This window comes from Stenella coeruleoalba (assembly GCF_951394435.1).
Source record: "Stenella coeruleoalba genome assembly, chromosome: 21".
Classification (NCBI taxonomy): Eukaryota; Metazoa; Chordata; class Mammalia; order Artiodactyla; family Delphinidae; genus Stenella; species Stenella coeruleoalba.
In genome coordinates, this window is record NC_137167.1 from 22,925,928 (window position 1) to 22,947,134 (window position 21,207).

Consider the following 21,207-nt stretch of genomic DNA (forward strand, 5'->3'; position numbering starts at 1 on the left):
GTACAGCTATTAGTGATAATAAAGCTCAAAATGGAATCAACTTGCGACAAGTTGAGGCTAATCAGCTGGTTGGTTTAACAGCAGATTTCTTGGTTTTCTGAAGGTAAAGGTATAGTGGAAACAAAAGCAAGAGAGAAGGGCTGAAACTTAAGTCACCAAAATTAAGACACTACATAATAGAACAGTGTTCCCAAAGCATTGTTGCTTTTGAGGCTGTACTTTGCAGAGAGCAAAGTGTCCATGTCCTGGAGATGTTCTATTGCGTATGTGCCTCTACACTTTCTATCACTGGTGAAGTTTTTAAGTATTCAAACGAAACCTGGTTTGATCAGAATCAGTTTCCTGGATTGTGCTTTATAATGTTTAACCATGGATTGGTTCAAGATGGCGGAGTAGAAGGACGTGCGCTCACTCCCTCTTGCGAGAGCACCAGAACCACAACTGCTGAACAGTCATTGACAGGAAGACACTGGAACTCAACAAAAAAGATACCCCACATGCAAAGACAAAGGAGAAGACCTAATGAGATGGTAGAGGGGCACAATCACAATCAAATCAAATCCCATAACCACTGGGTGGGTGACTCACAAACTGGAAAACACTTATACCACAGAAGTCCACCCACTGGCGTGAAGGTTCTGAGCCCCACGTCAGGCTTCCCAATCTGGGGGATCTGGCAATAGGAGGAGGAATTCCCAGAGAATCAGACATGGAAGGCTAGCGGGATTTGACTGCAGGACTTCAACAGGACTGGGGGAAACAGAGACTCCACTCTTGGAGGGCACACACAAAGTAGTGTGCACATTAGGACCCAGGAGGAAGGAGCAGTGACCCCACAGCAGACTGAGCCAGACCTACCTGCTAGTGTTGGAGGGTCTCCCGCAGAGGCGCGGGGTGGCTGTGGCTCACCGTGGGGACAAGGACACTGGCAGCAGAAGCTCTGGGAAGTACTCCTTGGCGTGAGCCCTCCCAGAGTCCAACATTAGACCCACCAAAGAGCACATAGGCTCCAGTGCTGGGTTGCCTCAGGCCAAACAACCAACAGGGAGGGAACCCAGCCCCACCCATCAGCAGACAAACAGATTAAAGTTTTACTGAGCTCTGCCCACCAGAGCAACACCCAGCTCTACCCACCACCAGTCCCTCCCATCAGGAAACTTGCACAAGCCTCTTAGATAGCCTCATCCACCAGAGGGCAGACAGCAGAAGCAAGAAGAACTACAATCCTGCAGCCTGTGGAATGAAAACCACATTCATAGAAAGATAGACAAAATGAAAAGGCAGAGGACTATGTACGAGATGAAGGAACAAGAGAAAATCCCAGAAAAACAACTAAATGAAGTGGAGATAGGCAACCTTCTAGAAAAAGAATTCAGAATAATGATAGTGAAGATGATCCAGGACCTCAGAAAAAGAATGGACGCAAAGATAGAGAAGATGCAAGAAATGTTTAACAAAGACCTAGAAGAATTAAAGAACGAACAAACAGATGAACAATACAATAACTGAAATGAAAAATACACTAGAAAGAATCAATAGCAGAATAACTGAGGCAGAAGAACGGATAAGTGACCTGGAAGACAGAATGGTGGAAATCACTGCTGTGGAACAGAATAGAGAAAAAAGAATTAAAAGAAATGAAGACAGCCTAAGAGACCTCTGGGACAACATTAAACACACCAACATTCTCACTAGAGGGGTCCCAGAGGGAGAAGAGACAGAGAAAGGGCCTGAGAAAATATTTGAAGAGATTATAGTCAAAAACTTCCCTAACATGGGAAAGGAAATAGCCACCCAAGTCTGGGAAGCACAGAGAGTCCCAGGCAGTATGAACTCAAGGAGAAACATGCCGAGACACATAGTAAGCAAACTGACAAAAATTAAAGACAAAGAAAAATTATTAAAAGCAACAAGGGAAAAATGACAAATAACATACAAGGGAATCCCCATAAGGTTAACAGCTGATTTCTCAGCAGAAACTCTACAAGCCAGAAGGGAGTGACATGATATATTTAAAGAGATGAAAGGGAAGAAACTACAACCAACAATACTCTACCTGGCAAGGATCTCATTCAGATTCGATGGAGAAATCAAAAGCTTTACAGACAAGCAAAAGCTAAGAGAATTCAGCACCACCAAACCAGCTCTACAACAAATGCTAAAGGAACTTCTCTAAGTGGGAAACACAAGAGGAGAAAAGGACCTACAAAAACAAACCCGAAACAATTCAGAAAATGGTAACAGGAACATACATATCGATAATTAATTACCTTAAATGTGAATGGATTAAATGCTCCAACCAAAAGACACAGGCTCACTGAATGGATACAAAAACAAGACCAGTATATATGCTGTCTACAAGAGACCCACTTCAGACCTAGGGACACATACAGACTGAAAGTGAGGGGACGGAAAAAGATATTCCATATAAGTGGAAATCAAAAGAAAGCTGGAGTAGCAATACTCATATCAGATAAAATAGACTTTAAAATAAAGAATGTTACAAGAGACAAGGATGGACACTACATAATGATCAAGGGATCAATCCAAGAAGAAGATATAACAATTATAAATATATATGCACCCAACACAGGAGCACCTCAATACATAAGGCAAATGCTAACAGCTATAAAACAGGAAATCGACAGCAACACAAAAATAGTGGGGGACTTTAACACCCCACTTATACCAATGGACGGATCATCTAGACAGAAAATTAATAAGGAAACACAAGCTTTAAATGACACAACAAACCAGACAGATTTAATTGATATTTATAGGATGTTCCATCCAAAAACAGATTACACTTTCTTCTCAAGTGCACATGGAACATTCTCCAGGATAGATCCCATCTTGGGTCACAAATCAAGCCTTGGTAAATTTAAGAAAATTGAAATCATATAATGTTTAACCATGAGTTAGAAAAGGTCTTGTTCTCCTTATCGCTAAAAGAAATTTGTCAAACATATACTGAGAGGTTATCATTTAGGGAGACTGTATTGACAGAAAGTAGTGGTTTCGTGTGTTTTTACCCCTCTTAAGAATAATTTCTGTTTTAGATATTAGGAGAAGCTATTCTTTGAAATTCAAACCTACAAATGTTCTCATATGGTTTTTCTAGATTCCAAAGATGCTTCAATTTCTTTTAAAAATACTATTTCTAATTATATCAAGTGCAGAGACACATTCTGTATTATAGATGCAATTCAAAATTAAATCAACTGATAACACCATTATCCAGAGATAATCACTATTGATATTTTGGTCTATTTCCTCCTAGTTAGCGACTCCAATCCTTACTATTACTTACTTTGGACAACGTACTTTTCTGTACCTCATGTCCTCATCTGTAAAACAAAGATAACAGCAGTACCTACCTCTTAGGGTTGATACGAGCATTAACTGAGTTAACACACATGCAGCACTTAAACAATGCCTGACAACACATTATTAATTATAAAAATTACTATTGGTACTTTTTTATTTTCATACACTTTTTTTTTTTTTTTTTTTTGCGTTATGCGGGCCTCTCACTGCTGCAGCCTCTCCCGTTGCGGAGCACAGGCTCGGAACACGCAGGCTCAGCGGCCATGGCTCTCGGGCCTAGCCGCTCTGCGGCATGTGGGATCCTCCCGGGCCAGGGCACGAACCCGTGTCCCCTGCATCGGCAGGTGGACTCTCAACCACTGCGCCACCAGGGAAGCCCTTATTTTCATACACTTTTGAAGAAATTAGGATCACAGTACTCACACAGTTCTGCACCTGGTTTTTCATGCTCAATATTATATCATGAGCATCTTTTATGTAATGAAAGATTTGGAATATATTATTTTGACTGACTTATACTGTAATTTAACTATAACTACTGCGTATTTACTTTGGCCTCACCATTTTTTCCCATTTTAAATGAAAAACATATTCCTTTCCATGCTATTGATCTAAGTGTAGTACCACCAAAAATGTTCTAAAAAATACTAAAAGTGTCTGTGAACCATACAGTGGATTTGGACTCTGACTGCAAAGGACTGTGCGCCTCGAGAATGTTGATGTGCTTCAAGCAGAGTCTTCTATCAGCCAACGAGAAACTGAAGGGCAACAGGGCGTGGGGGGTAGGGGACACTGAAGCACAAACTATGCAAAGCTGAACAGGAAAAGTCCCTTTCCAGACTCTTCAACCAACACTAACCTACGTGCCTTGAAAGCCCAACACTGCAGGGTATTTATTTCCAGGTGGGGAGATGAGTGATGGCCACACGGGCAGGTCAGGGCCTTCTCTACCCTCAGGGATACTTACACAGTAAAGTAAACCACTGTGGCCTCCGGAAGCATAAATCTCTATCATGATTTTACCTAAATGAATTTGGCAAGAGATCAATGGTAGATTAGATTATCAGTAGCTTCTGTAGCTTATTACTCCAGTTATCGAAGTATTGTTGCGTTCAGGCTGAAGGCCAACCCTGCCTGCATGCGGATGTAGGAATCAAGGTTCTGTTTCCATTTCTACAATGAAAGATAATCAGGATAGATCCTGAGACTAGATCCTATGACTGGGCACGAAATCAGCTACATCTTTTCTCTGAACAAACCTGAAACTCAAATGTGCTTCAGGATGGAGCATAACCCCATTATTATTACTATGGCAAAAGCATATGACATCACACGATAGCGGCAAGAGCACTTAACTGAGACCCAGGTAAAAGTAGGCGATAGTTGATTCTTTGCCATTTTCTTGCTGCTTATAATGAACATGTCCATTTCTCTGAGATTCAGTTTAAATAATGCCTGCCCTATTTATACTAAAGGATTATTATGCACCTCAAGAAGGATAATGCACGTAAAAGGGGTTTTTTTACATTACAAAACAGTATTCAAATATAGATTGTTATTATGGTGCCAAAAGTCTTAGTCCAAATTTTTTACGATGTTAATCAAAGAGTGATTATAGTTATATTACACGTGATTAGTATTATGACCTATCATACTTTCAGATTTGACTAGTATCACAAGCAGATTCCTTTAATAATGTTTCTTGGTGATTAATCCGCTTTCTAAGAGAAAAATGATTATTAATGCAAATGCAAAATCTCTATTAACTGATCAATAGAGGTATTTCTTGAGATAGGCTAATATACTAAGGATTGTTTTTCCATTCAGTTGGAAGAATTAAGACTCGTGGGAAGAAAATATGTGCTTCATTTCTAATGTCAAGGACTCAAGTCTGAAGATCCTTAGAAAACACACTCCACTTGATTACAAGGGAAATTTAAGTATATTTCAAACCAGACACAGATTTGGAAACTGAAATTATAACATGCACTTGAAAGTATACAGGCAGCAGCAGTTTGTCTAAACTGACAAATATAGAACAAAGACTAGGGCTGGGGGAGAAGAATGAAGAAAAAGCACATTGGCTTAGGAAAGATCACTGAAAACTGGCATTAGCTTTTTGCATTCCTGCAAAGGTCTGTAGGAATAAAAATTCTGTAGCCATTTTATCACTGGCTTCCATTGTAATTTTGAGCTCATAAGGGAAATCAGAGGTTTCCAAGATATAAATCACATTTCCATCAACTCATTCAATCATCTCACACATACTAAGGACTCTGTGCATCTGCCACTTAGTTGGGTACCAGAGACAAAGGTAAATACATGACATTCTCTGTGCTCAAGGGGCTTAATCTATCCTTGATGGAACAGAAGCTCATAATCGAGTAACTGATGAGCTCTAACAATGGGGCAGGCTCTGCTTAGGAATTCTAACATTCTTCCCATTCTGGTATCTCCTCTACATTCCACACTCCGGTCCAGGTCACAGGAGAACAGCTACTCAAATATACAACCAATCCATGAGATCATTTCATGAGAATTTTGAAGGTCATACGTACTGAAGTTACAAAAATTATTCTCATTTCATAAGAGTTCGCACTGAAACCACTGAACATAAATGTAGAAGAGTGGTTGCCCCTGCTTCAAAGCTATCATGTAACCCAACAACTCAATGAGTCACACAGAACTGCTTTTTTTCACAGAGATCTTTAGTAATGAAAGCAATCACTTTTTTTTTAAACTGTGTTACTGTCCTGGATACCGTAATACCATTCTTATTAAATCTGTTGATTGGCTTTTAAATGAAAACTGGTGATAAGACATTTAGGACCTGGTTAGAAAAATATCACATTGGTAATTTGATTCCAATTCCAGCGGGATTTCTATTTTCATAGTTCCCTTGAAGCGAAAAGCTGAGCTCTGGGCAGTGGCCCGGATAACACACATGTACAAGATATTGAGGTGCGTGAGATGGATTACTACCATAAAACTACTAGTTGCAAAAAAACCAAAAATACAATTCAAACAGGCCGATTTTTACATCCCTCCTAACTGGAGAGTAAAAATCATCTGCCCCAGCCTAGGTCTAGATCATAAAAATTCTTTCTTCCATTTCTATCTAAAATAAATGTGTTCAAATTCAAAGAATAAAACCTTCCCTCATGAGAAACATGGTATTAAAGACAAGCCTTAGTGCGGCAGCCACTCTACCTCTGAGCAGAGAGAATGCAGCAACGCTGACTCTCATGTGTGGGTCCGTCAGACACGGACACCGCACGCGGTTCCAAGTCTCCTCGGCCCTTGCTGACATCCGGAGGCCCCCATCCGCTGCCTGAAAATACACTAACTCATTTTCAAGAATCACTTGGGGAATCTGTTCTAATGCAGATTTCTAGATCCTATTCCTCCCTCCCCCCACAAAGATTCTTAATTCAGAAAGTTTATAAGGTGTGTCTTTGACATACAGCATTTTTTAGCAAGAATTCCTAAGTTATTTGTAAATCCTTAGACCCCATCTTGAGAAACACCACTAAGTGGTCGTGACGACAAAAGATTATGACCCCTGAAAAAAGCTGAGTTCTTTTATTCTTTGGAAGATTTATTTTAAGACAGGAGTAGAGCAATCATTTTACATAAATTGGGGCAGTCACAAAGGATTCACCGAAGCTCTTTCCACCTGTCTTAAAAATTACCTCAACACGCCATCCTCCTCACTGTGGGCAATTAATTTGCCTCTCAGTTACCAAGACAGTTGAGGCAACCCAGTTTGAAACATCTCAGCTCCCTGCCGGCTGCCTGCGAGCTTCTCTCTCTGCTCCCACTTTTACCTCTTTCCCATTAGTCTCAAGACTAAACCCTCCACCAGTGCTCTGGTCCCGTCAGCCTGGGCGCTGCTCTAGCAAGCATCCTGTCTCTGGGATTTCCCTCTCTACTTTTCAAGCTTCCTCTTTAACCCAAAGATGTGATTAAATCTCTCCTCAACAACAAAAATTCCCAAAGCACAAGCACCACACGCACCTGTGAACGCCGCCCTCTCTCCTTCTCGTCCAAGCTCCCAGGGGGCACCGTGCACCCCGCCTCAGCCTCCCCACCTGTCCCCCACCCCTCACCTGAGAGGATAAATACCACATCTGCCCCACGTCCACCCTGCCCTCCCCAGACACCACCCGCACAGGTGTCCAGGGCCAAATGCAAGGACACTTCCCTGCCCTCTTTCTGGACTCCCCCCACCTCACCCAGCACCTCTGGCCACTGGGTCCCTGTTGCTCTCTTGGCTTCTCTGGGTTTCTCTCTCCTATGCACCGTCCTTCTCCCTCCTCTGCCTGCCCTTCAGCTTGCTGCTTCTCAACCACAGCAGGCCACCCTCGGCAGTCTCATGGACCTGTAGCTTTAACTACACGTGCACACTGACCCCCACCAGACTTGTTCCCCCGATCTCTCCCTCTAATAGCAGAGCTGCAAGCCTACGTGCAGGCTGAACATAACCACAGGCATCTCAAAATCCGCATGGTCAAAACTTACCTCCTCACCTTCCACCATCCCAAACCTGCCCACGTGGACCATGTCCATTCAGCCACCCAAGTCAGAAACCTGGAATTCACCTGACTTTTCCCTCTCCTCCCTCCACAAATGTTTATTGGGCAGAACTGAAGAGCGTGGTAGAGTTGACCGGATGGAAGAGCTTGAACTAGGTCTTTAACAACAAGAACTGAATGTGCAGAAATGGGGGCAGAGGTCTTCCCAGGGGCCCATGGTGCAACACGTACACCCCATAAAGGTAAACTCAGGAACAGCGAGAAGCTTGGTTAAAGTGAGGAGTAAGTGAAGGTGTGAAAGGCTAAAAAGAGAGCATCCTCCTATCCTGAAAACCTTGGCTATGAAGCGAAACATTCATTGTTTGGACTCCACTGCTTCCTTCCTCCTTAAAGGGCTGGCTAGGCCAGTCACAGCGTCATGGTCCCCTCCCGCAGCCAACAATTCCATACAGGCGGGTACCCGCCCAAACCTTGCCAAAGAGACACGAAGGGAACACTGCCACTTCATTTCTAAGAACACTTTCCTTGTTCCAAAAGGGCCTTTCCCCATCTAGATCTCATCCTGTGTGGCTATGGTGCCTGAAATGCCTGCAGCCATCTAGCCACTAGCCAGGGCGTCAGGCGCACCCACGGGGAGGGCAGAGCTAAGAAAGATACAGAGATGGTGCTGAGGCTGGATATTCCCACGTGGAGCCTGCCCTACCTCTGGGTTATGTATCATTTCTTAAGGTAATAAAACTCCTTGTTGCTTAAAAAAAAAAAAAAGTAGGGATACAGGTATAAGTCATGTTTAGAAAACACTGGGTTAAAAAACAGCTAAACAGGTTCATTTACTAGGATTTCTCACAACGTTAGCATAGCAATACACAGTGTAAAGCTTCAAGAACTTGGTTTCTCAAATTTATGCGACTCCCCCCAACCCCCGCAAGCCTCTCATCCTGCCTCTTCTGTTTTTGCAGTATACCTAAAAGCATCTCTGAAATTAAGTGTTTATGGATCATAGCGTAGAAAACTGATTTTTCCTAGAACAGATGAAAAGAATGTATGACTGACTGTTACGATACAGTATAGTGACAGCAGAGTAGCACAGAAAAAGTGCCATGGGACCCCAGAGGCTTCACTGCCGTTCTACGAGGTTCTCACTCAGAATGGCAGGTGGGTCTCACATTATATCTCAACTCTAGTAAAATTTTAGTGGCTGCCTGGAATGCTATGTTGAAAAGGATTCTGAGGCTTCATCCAGACTCGGGGTGGGGGGGGGGGGGGAAAAAGCTGCCTTACCTGATTAGCAATGACTGCCATGAGCACAGAAAGGGCAGCTGTGACATCATTCTGAGACCTCTAACGTGACACTAATTCCTAAACAGATCCTAGAACCAGCCCAAAGATTCCCAAGTTTTTTAAAACGTGAATCAGGTTTTAAATTAGACCAAACTAATGTTTAATAATTAAAATGGTAATAAAATGGTTAACTACAGAGGCTCCAAAATAAGAAAGACCTGGGTTTGTTTTAGTTCTTCCACTTGCTCCAGGCACATGATTTAGCCTCTCTAAACCTCAGTTTTCCCATCTGTAAAATGAGATTAACAGTCCCTACCTCACGTGGAAGATATAAAAATTTAACTGGGTAATGCATATATGCACCTGCATACAGTAAATGCAATAAATATTAAGTTTAGCTATAGCAATTACTAAGGCATTCACTTTATGACATTCACATTATGACTCTTGTAGTGCATTTATTGGTCCACTGTATTCACAGCCATGGGTTAGAGTAAAATGAATCAAACTGAGGCCATAGAAACCATTTTCCTGAACCCATAAACAATGTCAATTTATAGGCTATCATAAGCGAATGGCAAAGACGATTGCAAAGCACTGTTCAAACTAAGCGTTACCTGTCTTGAAGAAGACATAGAGTATATAAATCTAACTACTGAGTGATTATTCTCTGCAAAAGACAGATCTCATACATATTTCTTCCAACCTCTCCACAGAGAAGGCCAAGACACAATGACCAAACCAACAGCTATGAGCCTCCCTAACACCTAGAATGAGTCCCCCACTCTCTCAGGGGCACAGGGCTTTCAGTGCTAAAACCAAGACAGTTCTGAGCAAACCAGGACAACTGGTCACCCTACAAACAAATGAGCAGGTGAAGTCCCAACAGTTGGCTCTGAGTCTGGCTGTGCTGCTTAGAACTGAAACAGAATGAGTTCATGAAATACTATTTTCCCTTAAAAGAAATCAGGGCTCTTTGTGGAGAAATGGCTAATTCCAGGTGTGAGCAGAAAATGCTCAAAATGAACCTGAAATATCTTATTACACCAGATAGCAAGAAAACTCTCAGACTTAGTAGGGTCATATCAAAAGGACTCAGGAGCCAACTTGAAAAGGTTCCCACTGGGCAGAGATGGGACTGCCTAAGCTTCAAAAAAGATAACAATTACAATTAATTGAAACCCACCAAATACATTCAAATCCATGAGTTCACAATATTTTTTTAAACACATAACTAATTGGTCACCTTCAGAGGATGATGGGGAACCAACTCATTATCTTGGAAAACTGATAATGGGAAAGAATCTAGCATTTATCCTGCTTTTCTATAGGAACTGTACCACTGTGCAACCAAATAGTAGATGATGGAAAAATGTCTCTTTTAAAAAAATATTCAAACCAATAAATAAGACAAATGACAGAATTAAAACATCCCTATTTGCCACCCCCCAAAAATTAATAGATCCAGGTATTGAGGATCAACAGCTACTAACATGACAAAATGAAAGACAGCCAGATATTATGTGCCTCCCGATGAAAGGTCACACCACCACCTACAGTCCTGCCAAAGGGGTCAAACACAAGTCTGATCAGGCCTCTGGGTCCAGTGTCAATTTGCAGGACATACAAAGGAGGAAGGAACAAGCTGAGCTGTATCATTCATATGCAGCCAGCAAAATCCAGACTATAGGACACTACAGGACAACTGCTCCAGGTTCTTCAACAGATAACCCATAGGGAAAAGAAAAGGATACTGGGAAGACTTAATTTTTTCAAATGGGCAAGACTAAACCATAATGTCCACAGATGCACGGTTGACTGATAAAACTGTAACAACACGTAAGGACGTGATTATTATAGAGTCAAGATGGCGTTACTTAGGTGGAAGGGAAGGGAATGCCATTGGGGTGGAGATACAGGGGGGCTTCTGGGGCCTCTGGAAGTTACAAGGGTATTGTCTTTATAATCACTCATCCAACTATATGTTTATTTTGTGTAATTTTTCTGAAGCTGCATCTTTATTCTTATAGAAAAGTTTTTTTAAAAAGGTGAAAGTGTAACATCTACCATTTAACACCTTCTAATTCAAAGCACTTTTACAAATACTAGTATTTATATTTTCAAATACTATCACATTGTTCCAAACAACCTCTTAAGGTATTTACTATCTCCACTTTTCAGATAAGGAGACTGGGGCTTAGGAATCTTAAGTGCCCACTGTCACAGGGTTATTAAAGCAGAGCCAGGTTCAAATTCAAATAACTGGCTGACTCCAGAACCATTCTCTTTATGCCTATGCTCTACTGATCCCCAGGGATTCAGTCACTCAAGACATATTTATTGCTTACCTACTTAATCATGCTAGATGTTAAAGACACAGCGGGGAGTTTCTGCCTTCATGGAGTTCAAGGGTTAATGAGAAAGACGGACAAGGAAACGTCCAAGTATAAAATCACAACTGTGCTAAGTACAATGAAGAAAAGGTCTACGGTGCCACAAGAATATATGAGCCTCTCTGCAAAAGTGATGGCTGAGCACTGAGGAGAAGTTAGCCAGGTAAGGGCGCAGCGGGGCTCCAGGCAGAGCAAGCGATGTTCAATGTTGCCATCCAAAGAGCAAGGTTGGCACTTTGAGGGCTGAGGATAGAGCATGAGAAGTGAAGGTAATTATGACAGGAGACCAGGCTGGAGAGCTGGCAAGAACAGGAAGCTGACGGCTCTTAATTAAAACTGCTGCAGAAGAGGGATTGGACTGGGTGTGCATTTTTAAGAGAAGGAATTGGAGGAGCCGACAGGGAGGCAGAGAGATGAACTGAGGGGCTACTGCAGTCACCTAGGAGGCACATGATGGCAGCTGGGACCAAGCAGGAGAGATGGAAACAAGTGGATCGACGTAAGATACTCAAGAGGTAAGGAGACAGGTCTGGAGGATGGACTACAGGTGGGGAGGAAGGAGAAGGAGAGGTCAGGAAGGACTCGGGCTTCTGGCTGCAGGACTTTCGGAGGTGCTTAGTCACTGACGCAAGGAGCAATGGGAGAGGGACGGAGACACTGATCACAAGACAGATGGGGCCTTGGACCTGTTGAGTTTCAGGCACCACTGAGGGTACCACGTGGAAAGGTCAAGTTAAGCAGTTGAATAAGTGAGTCTAAGCCTGAGGAGGAAATCTCGACTCCGTGTAGAGATGGTTATTGCAGGGGTCCCCAGGGAAGCCCGCCTAAGAGTGAGATACTTCCAAAAATGGGATCTCAAGGATGATCAAAATTCAAATCTAGAAAACAAAGCAACCTCCTGAGCTAATCTAGGGGTTGCAATCTCAGAAAGGTTTAGTGAAATGGGAAAAAAAAAATCAGAAGGAATATGAGATTAACAACTGTGACTCAGGAAAAACGTCACAATTTCTGGGATGTTTAAGGTGTTAATTCCACGCCTAACAAGTTGGCAGGCTTTGCACATGGCCCTCAGGTGTATATTTGTTGGAGTATATTTGTATACGAGGAAGAGGCCTTTGGGAGGTGCCTTGCGTGTAGCCGCTCAAGGTTGGAGACAGAGAAAGCTCTGGAGCTAGGAGAGAGAGCCCGAGCTTGACCCCAGGGGCTGCTCTGAGCCAGGTACAGAAAGGAGACAGACAAAAGGGATGGGGCTGTCTTCACAGGAGATGCAAACAAAGACGTAAGCTCCTCAGCTTCTATTACACGGTAAAAAAGAAAAAATTTTATGTATACCCGAGTGAAAGAAACAAGGCTACATTCTCAACTTCCAAAAAGCACATAAAGCGGCTTTGGCTCAGGAGAAAAACAAAAACAAAACAGAAGGACCAAGCACACCTGGATATCCACTTTTAGGGGACTGAGACAGCAGTAGCCCAAGAAGAAATGTGCTTTTTCACAGACTGGCACGGGTGACAGAAAGAAGGCTCTCTCAAATGTTTTTCAGGCACCAGGAATGGAAGAACGTAAGTGAACATATTCATAAACACATAAATACTGCCTGTGGGCTGGCAGAAATGAGGGGAGAGCTGCGGGATGCGGTCCTGCATGAGGCGACAGGAGCAAACCCTAGACAATTTGAGTTACTGCTATTAATGTAAACTCACTCACACATACAAGGTGGGTGAGAACTACAGAAATTCAGGTAACTTTAGAAATGAGTATTTGTTAAAAATGCATCCAACTTTCCAAGAAGTGTATTCTACACTAAAATGAAAGCTTACTAAACAGATCTTAGTGACCTAAACAAGTTCCAGTGTCTTATTCTAAAAATGTACTATTCATTCCGGTTTCCCCTTTGGCCTCGGAGGCATTTTACTTGGAGTTACCATATTCATTTTCCTCTACATCCAGCTCATGGCGTTCATACATGGAAACCCCAGGCTGACTGACAAATGTACCAGGACTGGCCAGTGCCTAGAGTCACTGATAAGCATGGGCCAGCCCTGGGGACAGACTGGCAGAGCTCACTCTCCTAACTGCATTCTCCCAAAGCAGCATCTGAGCTGAAAAGCCCACCAAAATGCAACCAAACCCCACTGGGCTTTCTGGAAAGCTCCACTGTGCTTAGAGAAACTAAATAACACACCCCAGGACTAAAGGAGGGTGTAGGAGTGAGTAACTGAACCCAAGCCCTGGCCCCCCAGGGTACCCAGCAGAGCCCCTGAGAAGGGCTGCCTATCTACCCCTGTCATGTCATCTCCACCCAAACAACCAACCCTCATTTAGAAAGTGACCTAACAGTGAAGTTGGTAAAAATACAAGTTCCAAGTTTGCAAGTCTTTCAAAAGCAAAGCTGCAAAAAAAAAAAAGGGCAAGTTGGTATGCCATCATTTTAATACTAACAGCCTTCTACAGACACTTCCTTTTCTAAAGCCTAAGCCCTCAGCACCAAACTTGCTGAGTCACCTTTTTTTAAGTACAATTGTGTGCACTATTCTGACTGCACAGGGTTCATACATTCTAAGGAATCTAGGGCACTTCCTACCCCCAAAATGATAAGGTTAGGAAATGAAACCTAAGATATTTTTAAGAAGGCAACATTCAATTACTAAAGTGACATCGTAGCATGTTGCCAAAGCAAAAGCAGCTTAAGATTCAAGGGAGTTAGAAATAAGCTTCCTGGGAATGACCAGAATTTAGGCTCCAAGCAGACCACTCAAGCTTGGAGACTTTGGTCTTCACATTTGTGAATAAACAGTAGGACCCTTTGGTTTGGGGCTTGAATTTATTATTTAGAGGGAATGTTAAGACACTCTAGAAAAGATTCTTGAACCAATCTGTAATAACTACTGATAATTAACATGAAAGAACCGTCTCACTCAATCTTGACTTTTCGCCTCCAGACTCCATTCACACAACTTCATTAACTCTCACTTTTTATCAATGCAACTGATCAGTGTTTCTCCTGAGTCCCTCCCAATCACATTTCCATTTAACATTTCTAAAGCCCAGCTCTGATGCTACACTCCAGAGCTCAGAAAGTGTGAGTACCTGCCCCAACTACAGACTATAATCCAACCCTACTCTCCCAGCTGAGGACTTCCACAGCCTGGCCCAAACTACCTCTGCAATCCTACCTCTGAGGATTCATCTCATACACTCGCCGGCAACTCAAAACCCAAAAAGTACATGTACTCCGTCTCTAAAACGATTTGCTGGGTTTGTTTTGGTTTTGTACAAATTGTGAAAGTATATATTGCCGCCTTCAGACAGTTTTGCTAAATTCAAAAACACACACATCATTTCTTAGAATACATTTGCTAGTTTTGATGAGCATTTTTTTTATGTTCAGGTTTAATCGTGTATTGTTGCTTCCTACTTTGAAGTTATCACTATTCATATATAACTTACGTTTACTAACCCTTAGAAATAGTTCCTTCATAATAAAGATACAGAAAATAATTTTCCTTTATGTGTAATCACTGTTTATATATCAAGAGATTATAGGTATCAAAAGCTCCCGTTTTTGAGTACATATTTGTATTTGCTTGTATATACATAATATACATTTGGAAGAATAATCAACTGTTAATAATGGCTGCCTATAAGGAAGGGAGATTTTTTTTCCACTGCATATCTTGTTATATGTGTTTTTATTAAAGCCATGTGATTGTATAACCTGCATAAAAAGTTAAATTTAAAAATTATGATTTGAATGAATTTAAGGCAAACAAACCTTACACTACAGAGTTAGGTAGATTTAAGGGGGTCTCAAAAGCCAACTTCCTCAAAAACATTTTTCCCAGTAGCCACCATGACTTAAATCCCCCAGTCAAAATACAATCAAATATTCTGAAGACAGTAAGTGTATTATGCCACTATCCACTATCAAATTACTGAGGATTAGTTTATCACATTAGCATAATAAAGGGAAGTCACAAAGAGGCTGTGTATAGTCTCCCTAAGTCTTGTTTCTTTTCCTTTTTCCCTCGAGTAACTAAATCAAGTTTGTTTTACTCAAAAGCACTTTTGTATTGGTAAAAGAACTCATTTAGGGATTCTAGAAGTCCTACCCAAGCCAAGTGGCACCATGGGTTGCTGTGTGAATGTTTTTACTGTCTCTATAAACATCTGCTCTCCCCTCCAGTCTTCCCTATCAGTCTAATCTACTCAGCCTGAGAGGATGGGAACAGGGAGAGTCTGTTCACCTTTGATTCCTCCCCAACACTAAAAACACTGCCATGCACTTAACAGAAAGCAATTAGCGAAGCTCTTAGTGACACCTACTGCAAGACTATGATCCCTTCTCTAGGGAACTGTGGTTGAAACTTCAAATCTAAAAATGTCAGTTGGATTCTCAAGTCTGTTCTCATCTCAAACAATAATCCATTCATTCAGGACAAAAATCCATCTACAGAGAACTTACTTATGTGCCTGGCACTGACACTCAGCAACTAACTAGGCCAAAACTGATCTCACGAGATCAGAAAAGCAGATATGCACCAGATCTTCAGTAAATGTAAGAGATTTGATGAACTTCTTGAACTTTGCTATCTGTCTAAACTTAGAAAAGTCTTTAATGTTTTCTTCACATAGCAATGGACCGCAGTTTCCCATATGCTACTAATCGCCTGACTTGTGGACTTTCTTGCATCAGCCCTCCAATCCTCATTAGTTAACTGCTTATTTTTTAACTTAATGGGATGTAAATCAAGAAGTATCTAATAAACTACAATGTAAAAGAGAAAAATCCATAATTATTATGTGAATGATTGACTTTTTAAAATTTATTTATCTTATTTATTTTTGGCTGGGTTGGGTCTTCATTGCTGCGCACGGGCTTTCTCTAGTTGCCGTGAGCAGGTGTTACTCTTTGTTGAGATGCACAGGCTTCTCATTGAGGTAGTTTCTCTTGTTGTGGAGCACAGGCTCTAGGCACGCGGGCTTCTGTAGCTGTGGCACGTGGGCTCCAGAGCGCAGGCTCAGTAGTCGTGGCGCACGGGCTTAGTTGCTCCGCGGCATGTGGGCTCTTCCCAGACCAGGGCTCGAACCCGTGTCTCCTGCATTGGCAGGCGGATTCTTAACCACTGCGCCACCAGGGAAGCCCATGATTGACATTTAAAGAAGTTATTCCCTCTTATTCCTATCGCCAAAATGTAAGAAATTATTTCCCTTTTTTCCATTCTATGAAGATGCACTTAGATCCTGCTGGTCCAGGAATGAAAGTAAGTTTTCTGAACTACTGATTCACTATTCCCATATTCTTCTTGGTGCTGCCTTGGTTAGATCATGTGCTAGGGTCAAGTAACTGTGGCTAGTGAATCTAAGGCTCTTGGTCCGCATGAGTTAACTGGCCTGGCACAAGACCAAACTACGACCTTGGACTCGGAACACCACACTCTGGCAGCGTACTCAGCAAAGGCGGGCTAGCAGCTGCTGCCCAGGAGCAAGCCAGCCCCATGGCATCACAGCTCCAGTCGGCTGGCCTACAAAAAGCCCAAGTGTTTCTAAAGTGGGGCCCAGGTAGCAACTGTCAAGACTTTACCATCAACCTTTCTGACCTTACACAAGTTTTTGCCATCTGAATATACCACTGGATGTTATTTCTACCCAAGATGGAAATTTAGTTTTACCACTTTAATCAATAGTGATTCCCAGCCAAGTAAAAACAAAATCCTTGCACGTAAGAGACACCCAGTAAATATTAGATTGACTGAAGGGGGAAAGCACAGAGTTAATGATCACTGGATATACCACTGGATGTTATTTCTACCCGAGATGAAAATTTAGTTTTACCACTTTAATCAATAGTGATTCCCAGCCAAGTAAAATCAAAATCCTTGCACATAAGAGACGCCCAGTAAGTATTATATTAACTTAAGGGGGAAAGCACAGAGTTAGTGACCGCACACTGACATAATTTTCTTCATTATCATCAGCAAACACTCACAAAAGATGTCAGTCATGAGTCCTAACCGCATAGAGTTGACAGCCAATAACTACCTTGTGAAGCATGCAGGAGCATTTGAACACTCCTAGACACGAAAACACCTTTTCCCTTTTAGTTTAGGCTTCTCTGGTTGCCTGCTTTCAATAGTGTATGTATTTTTTTTCCTCTATAGAAGGAAGCCAAGAAGGGAAAAAAAAAAAAAGGAAAGAGAAGGAAGGAAAGATGGACAGATAGGATAGATCCCCGTGTCTGACACGTCTAGCTGACACTAGAAGAACCCAAAATATGTAAGAACAAATGAGGATTCTTTTCTTAATGCTGAATCAAAACTTCTGTAGTGAAGTAGTCACTGTATTGTAAGAGGCACCATTTGGTTCACTCCAAAACAGCCTCCCCTCCACCTGTGTTAGATGACCGGTGTGGTCCAGCTCCTACCACCACAGAAAGGACAGTTTATACTACACCACATGCTTATGCTTCCATTCATAAAGAACATTGTTTTAAAATCTTAAGCATAAATTATTGGAAATACAGCACAACAAAAGGCTTGAGTAAACTGACTGGTACTATAAATATATATATATAATTTTATGTGAATAACATGCATTTCAATTCTAAGTAACACAACCTAGAAAGTAAACATCCTAGTGTACTTATTTTCTTATTTAACATTGTAGAAATCTGAATTCAAAAAGAAATGACCAATAATCTACTTTCCTTAAATCATACTTCACCTCTTCTACTGCCTGAAATCTTCGGGTAGTATACATGAGAGATTACATATGCTGCTTCATTTTCTGTCACCTTTAATGTAGTATTTTCTCTGCTTCCTCTACTAAAGCACCTTCCCGGATGATAACCCAAGTTTTACCAGAGGTACAAGTGAGTTGGGAGGTTTGAGGGGATGTATTTTCCAGGAAAAGGGGAGGTAACCCACAACATGAGGCTTCCAAGCCCTCAGAGTGAGCTGCAATCCTACAGCTTTGACCCTGACCCCACCATCTAAACTTCCTGCCCTCACATATCAGGCACTCTTAATCACTTTGACTCTTAGTTACTTTTGGTTTCATAAGCATTTACCACTACCCAAAAGTAACTCCATTTATTTATTGCCTGATTCCCCCATAAGAATACAGTCTCCAGAAAGCAGGGCTTTTGCCTTGTTGATTCAACCCCAGCTTCCAAAATAATACCTGGCTGGCATAAAATACTCAATAAATACGTCCTGAATGAATTACAACGTCTTACAATACTCTAAAGAATTCTAACGTCATTCACAGATCGATAAACCAACTAGTAAAATCTTGGGATCTTTATTTTTTTTATCATTGTAGAGAAGAAGCAAGAGGAAAAATACACCTACTCACCAAGTCTTGCTAAATTAGATATGAAAAAATGGACAGCTGAGTGAAGGTTTTTAAGAGAAATAAACACAACTACGTAATTTGAGACTACTTATGAAAACAGAAGTTCCTGTTCCTTACTATATTGAATTGCTGCTCAGTTTACACAGTGAGGATGCCCCACTCTTTTACCTACAACCCTTCAGCCATTATCTCAGCTCTGCATTCGGAACTGACACACTGAGGAAACGGTACTTTTGGTTAAGAGTGTGATGATTTTCACAAAAAAGTAAGCAGGTCATATCATAAGCAAACACAAAACTCAGGGGGTAATGACACTTCCAACAAATATTCTTAGGAAGTTGAGCCACTGTTATTTCCCTTACCCCAGAGTTCTTGGTCAATTTCAGTTTAATGACAGTATCATTCAGTCAAGCAGGAAGAGTCAAGCTACGACAGAATAAAGTTTCTTTTATAGGGCGGTGAGACGGATGCTGGGAGGTAGGGGAAGCAGTGGTTTGGCACTAAGGAAGCGAAAAGCTCATTTAAAATACTGTCCTTCCCTATATTCCCTATATAACCACCGTTCTTTACTATATCGCCACACCTCACTGATGATAGCCTTCCTTTTGACGCAAAGTACAGTGATTTCGGGCATCCCCTTCCTAATCACTGAAACTGCGATACTTAACATGGTGGAAGACAGGACAGCGTGGTAAAAAGTGTACCCAGGCTTGGGCATGAGGTACCGGGTGGGTGACCTAAGCCAAGTCAGCCCCTCTGCGTCAAGCTTCCTCGTCTGTAACAGGGCATAAAGTCATCCCGACAGGGAACGGTTATCGGAACCCAAGGTAATGACCAGCCCAGGGAGCAGCGCCTGCGTACAGCGACCGCCGCGCTCCCCTCGCTCCCACTCGCTAGCTGCAGAGCCAGCGAAGGTCTGGAAGGATTGTTCAACTACCGAGGCTGGAAATGAGGATGGTGTCGAGCAACTACATCGCCTACTAACGTGCATCTCGGCAAACCCACGGAGCCCGGAGCCCGCCCCGCGCGGGGGCCGAGGGGACGCGAGCGTCTCCCCGCCGGGCCGGCCCACCCCAAGCCCCGTTTCCCTCGGGCGTCCGCCGAGCCGGGCCGAGAAGACGGGCCCGCCGCGACCCCCGGCCCTCCCGGAGCTGGCGGCGGGCGCCGGAAGCGGGCGGGCCGGGCGAGGCTGCGGGCGGGCGCGCGCGGCGGCTGCGGCGGCGGCGGCGGCTGCGGCGGGGAGACCCGTACTCACCTCCGGCGGGCGGCGGGCGGCCGCGGCCAGCCGTCTCCAGGCGGCAGCGAAGTCGGGCGGCGGAGCTCGCGGGCTCCGGCAGACCAGAGAGAACAAGGTCCCCAGCAAGAAGGCGGCCGCAGCGCAGCCCAGGTACAGGCTGAGCCTGAGCAGGACGGTGCCCGGCCCCGCGCTTCCCGCTTCCCAGCAGCCGGGCCCCAGGAAGCAGAGGGGCACGGCGGCGAGGGCGGCCACGGCCACCGGCGCCCGCCAGCTCCCGCCGCCAGGGCCCCCGGGGGCTGCCGCGTCCTCCCGGGAATCCGGCCGCCGCTCGCCCGGGGCTTCCGTGAGGCCGGCGCCGCTGCTGTCGGTGGCCTCGGGGTGCATGCTGCTTCCTGGGCCGCTAAGGACAGGCACATCTCCCGCCCTGCTCTCCCCCGGCGCTGCCCTGGACGGTGGCCTCCAAGCGGCGCCTCCTCCCCTCGCCGCTCCCGCCGCTCTGGAGGCAGAGGGAGTCCGCGCTCATGCCCTCGCCGGCGGCCCAACGAGGGAACGGCTCCAACAGACGCCGCGGAGCTCTTCTCGGCGACCCCTCAGCGCCGCCACGCGGCGCCGGGCCCTCAGCAGCCCGGCCGGGCGTGCCCAGGTAGCCGGACCCGGCTGGGACTCGAGCCGGCCGGGTGGGGGCGGGGACGGGGGCGGGGGCGGCCGTGGAGTGCGTGTCAGAAGGGGGCGGAGAACCACAGCGGCCGGCTGAGCGACTGCTGGGAGGTGCCCGGCCCCGCCCCGCCCGGCCGCCCACCCGCGGTGCGGGGGCGGGGTCCGACTCGCCGCTGCCCAGCGGGGAAGGGGCGCCACCAATCCCGGCGAAAACTGCCTTCCTGCGCTCCTCCCCGCCCCTCCCCCAGCATACCGTCTGTTGATGGACATTTTTGCTGCAGGTGTTAGAAGCGTTTGTAATTCTCGAGCTCAGGTGATCCCTTAATCCTCTCCCCGCGCATCACTGACAAGTAACCTCCTCGCATGCTTACAGCCCGCAAAATTTCTGCGCCGTTTGCACCTGCTATTTAAATAGGCAACC

At 44.1% G+C, this 21,207-nt stretch overlaps 1 protein-coding gene across 6 annotated transcripts in view; it reads right to left on the reverse strand.

The window, feature by feature from the left end:
• Positions 1-21,207, reverse strand: part of SNX25 (sorting nexin 25) — a 116,949-nt gene that overhangs the window by 87,566 nt on the left and 8,176 nt on the right. For 5 of the 6 annotated variants that reach the window (XR_013825547.1, XM_079909369.1, XM_079909368.1 and 2 more), the window contains exon 1: positions 20,148-21,162. The exons of the other annotated variant lie outside the window; for it this stretch is intronic. Coding sequence is in view for 4 of the 5 variants with exons in the window: in XM_079909369.1 (XP_079765495.1) it covers positions 20,148-20,513 (366 nt within the window). In the remaining variant the exon portion in view is untranslated. Of the gene's footprint in view, positions 1-20,147; positions 21,163-21,207 lie in introns of those variants that run through there. 6 annotated transcript variants of the gene reach the window in all.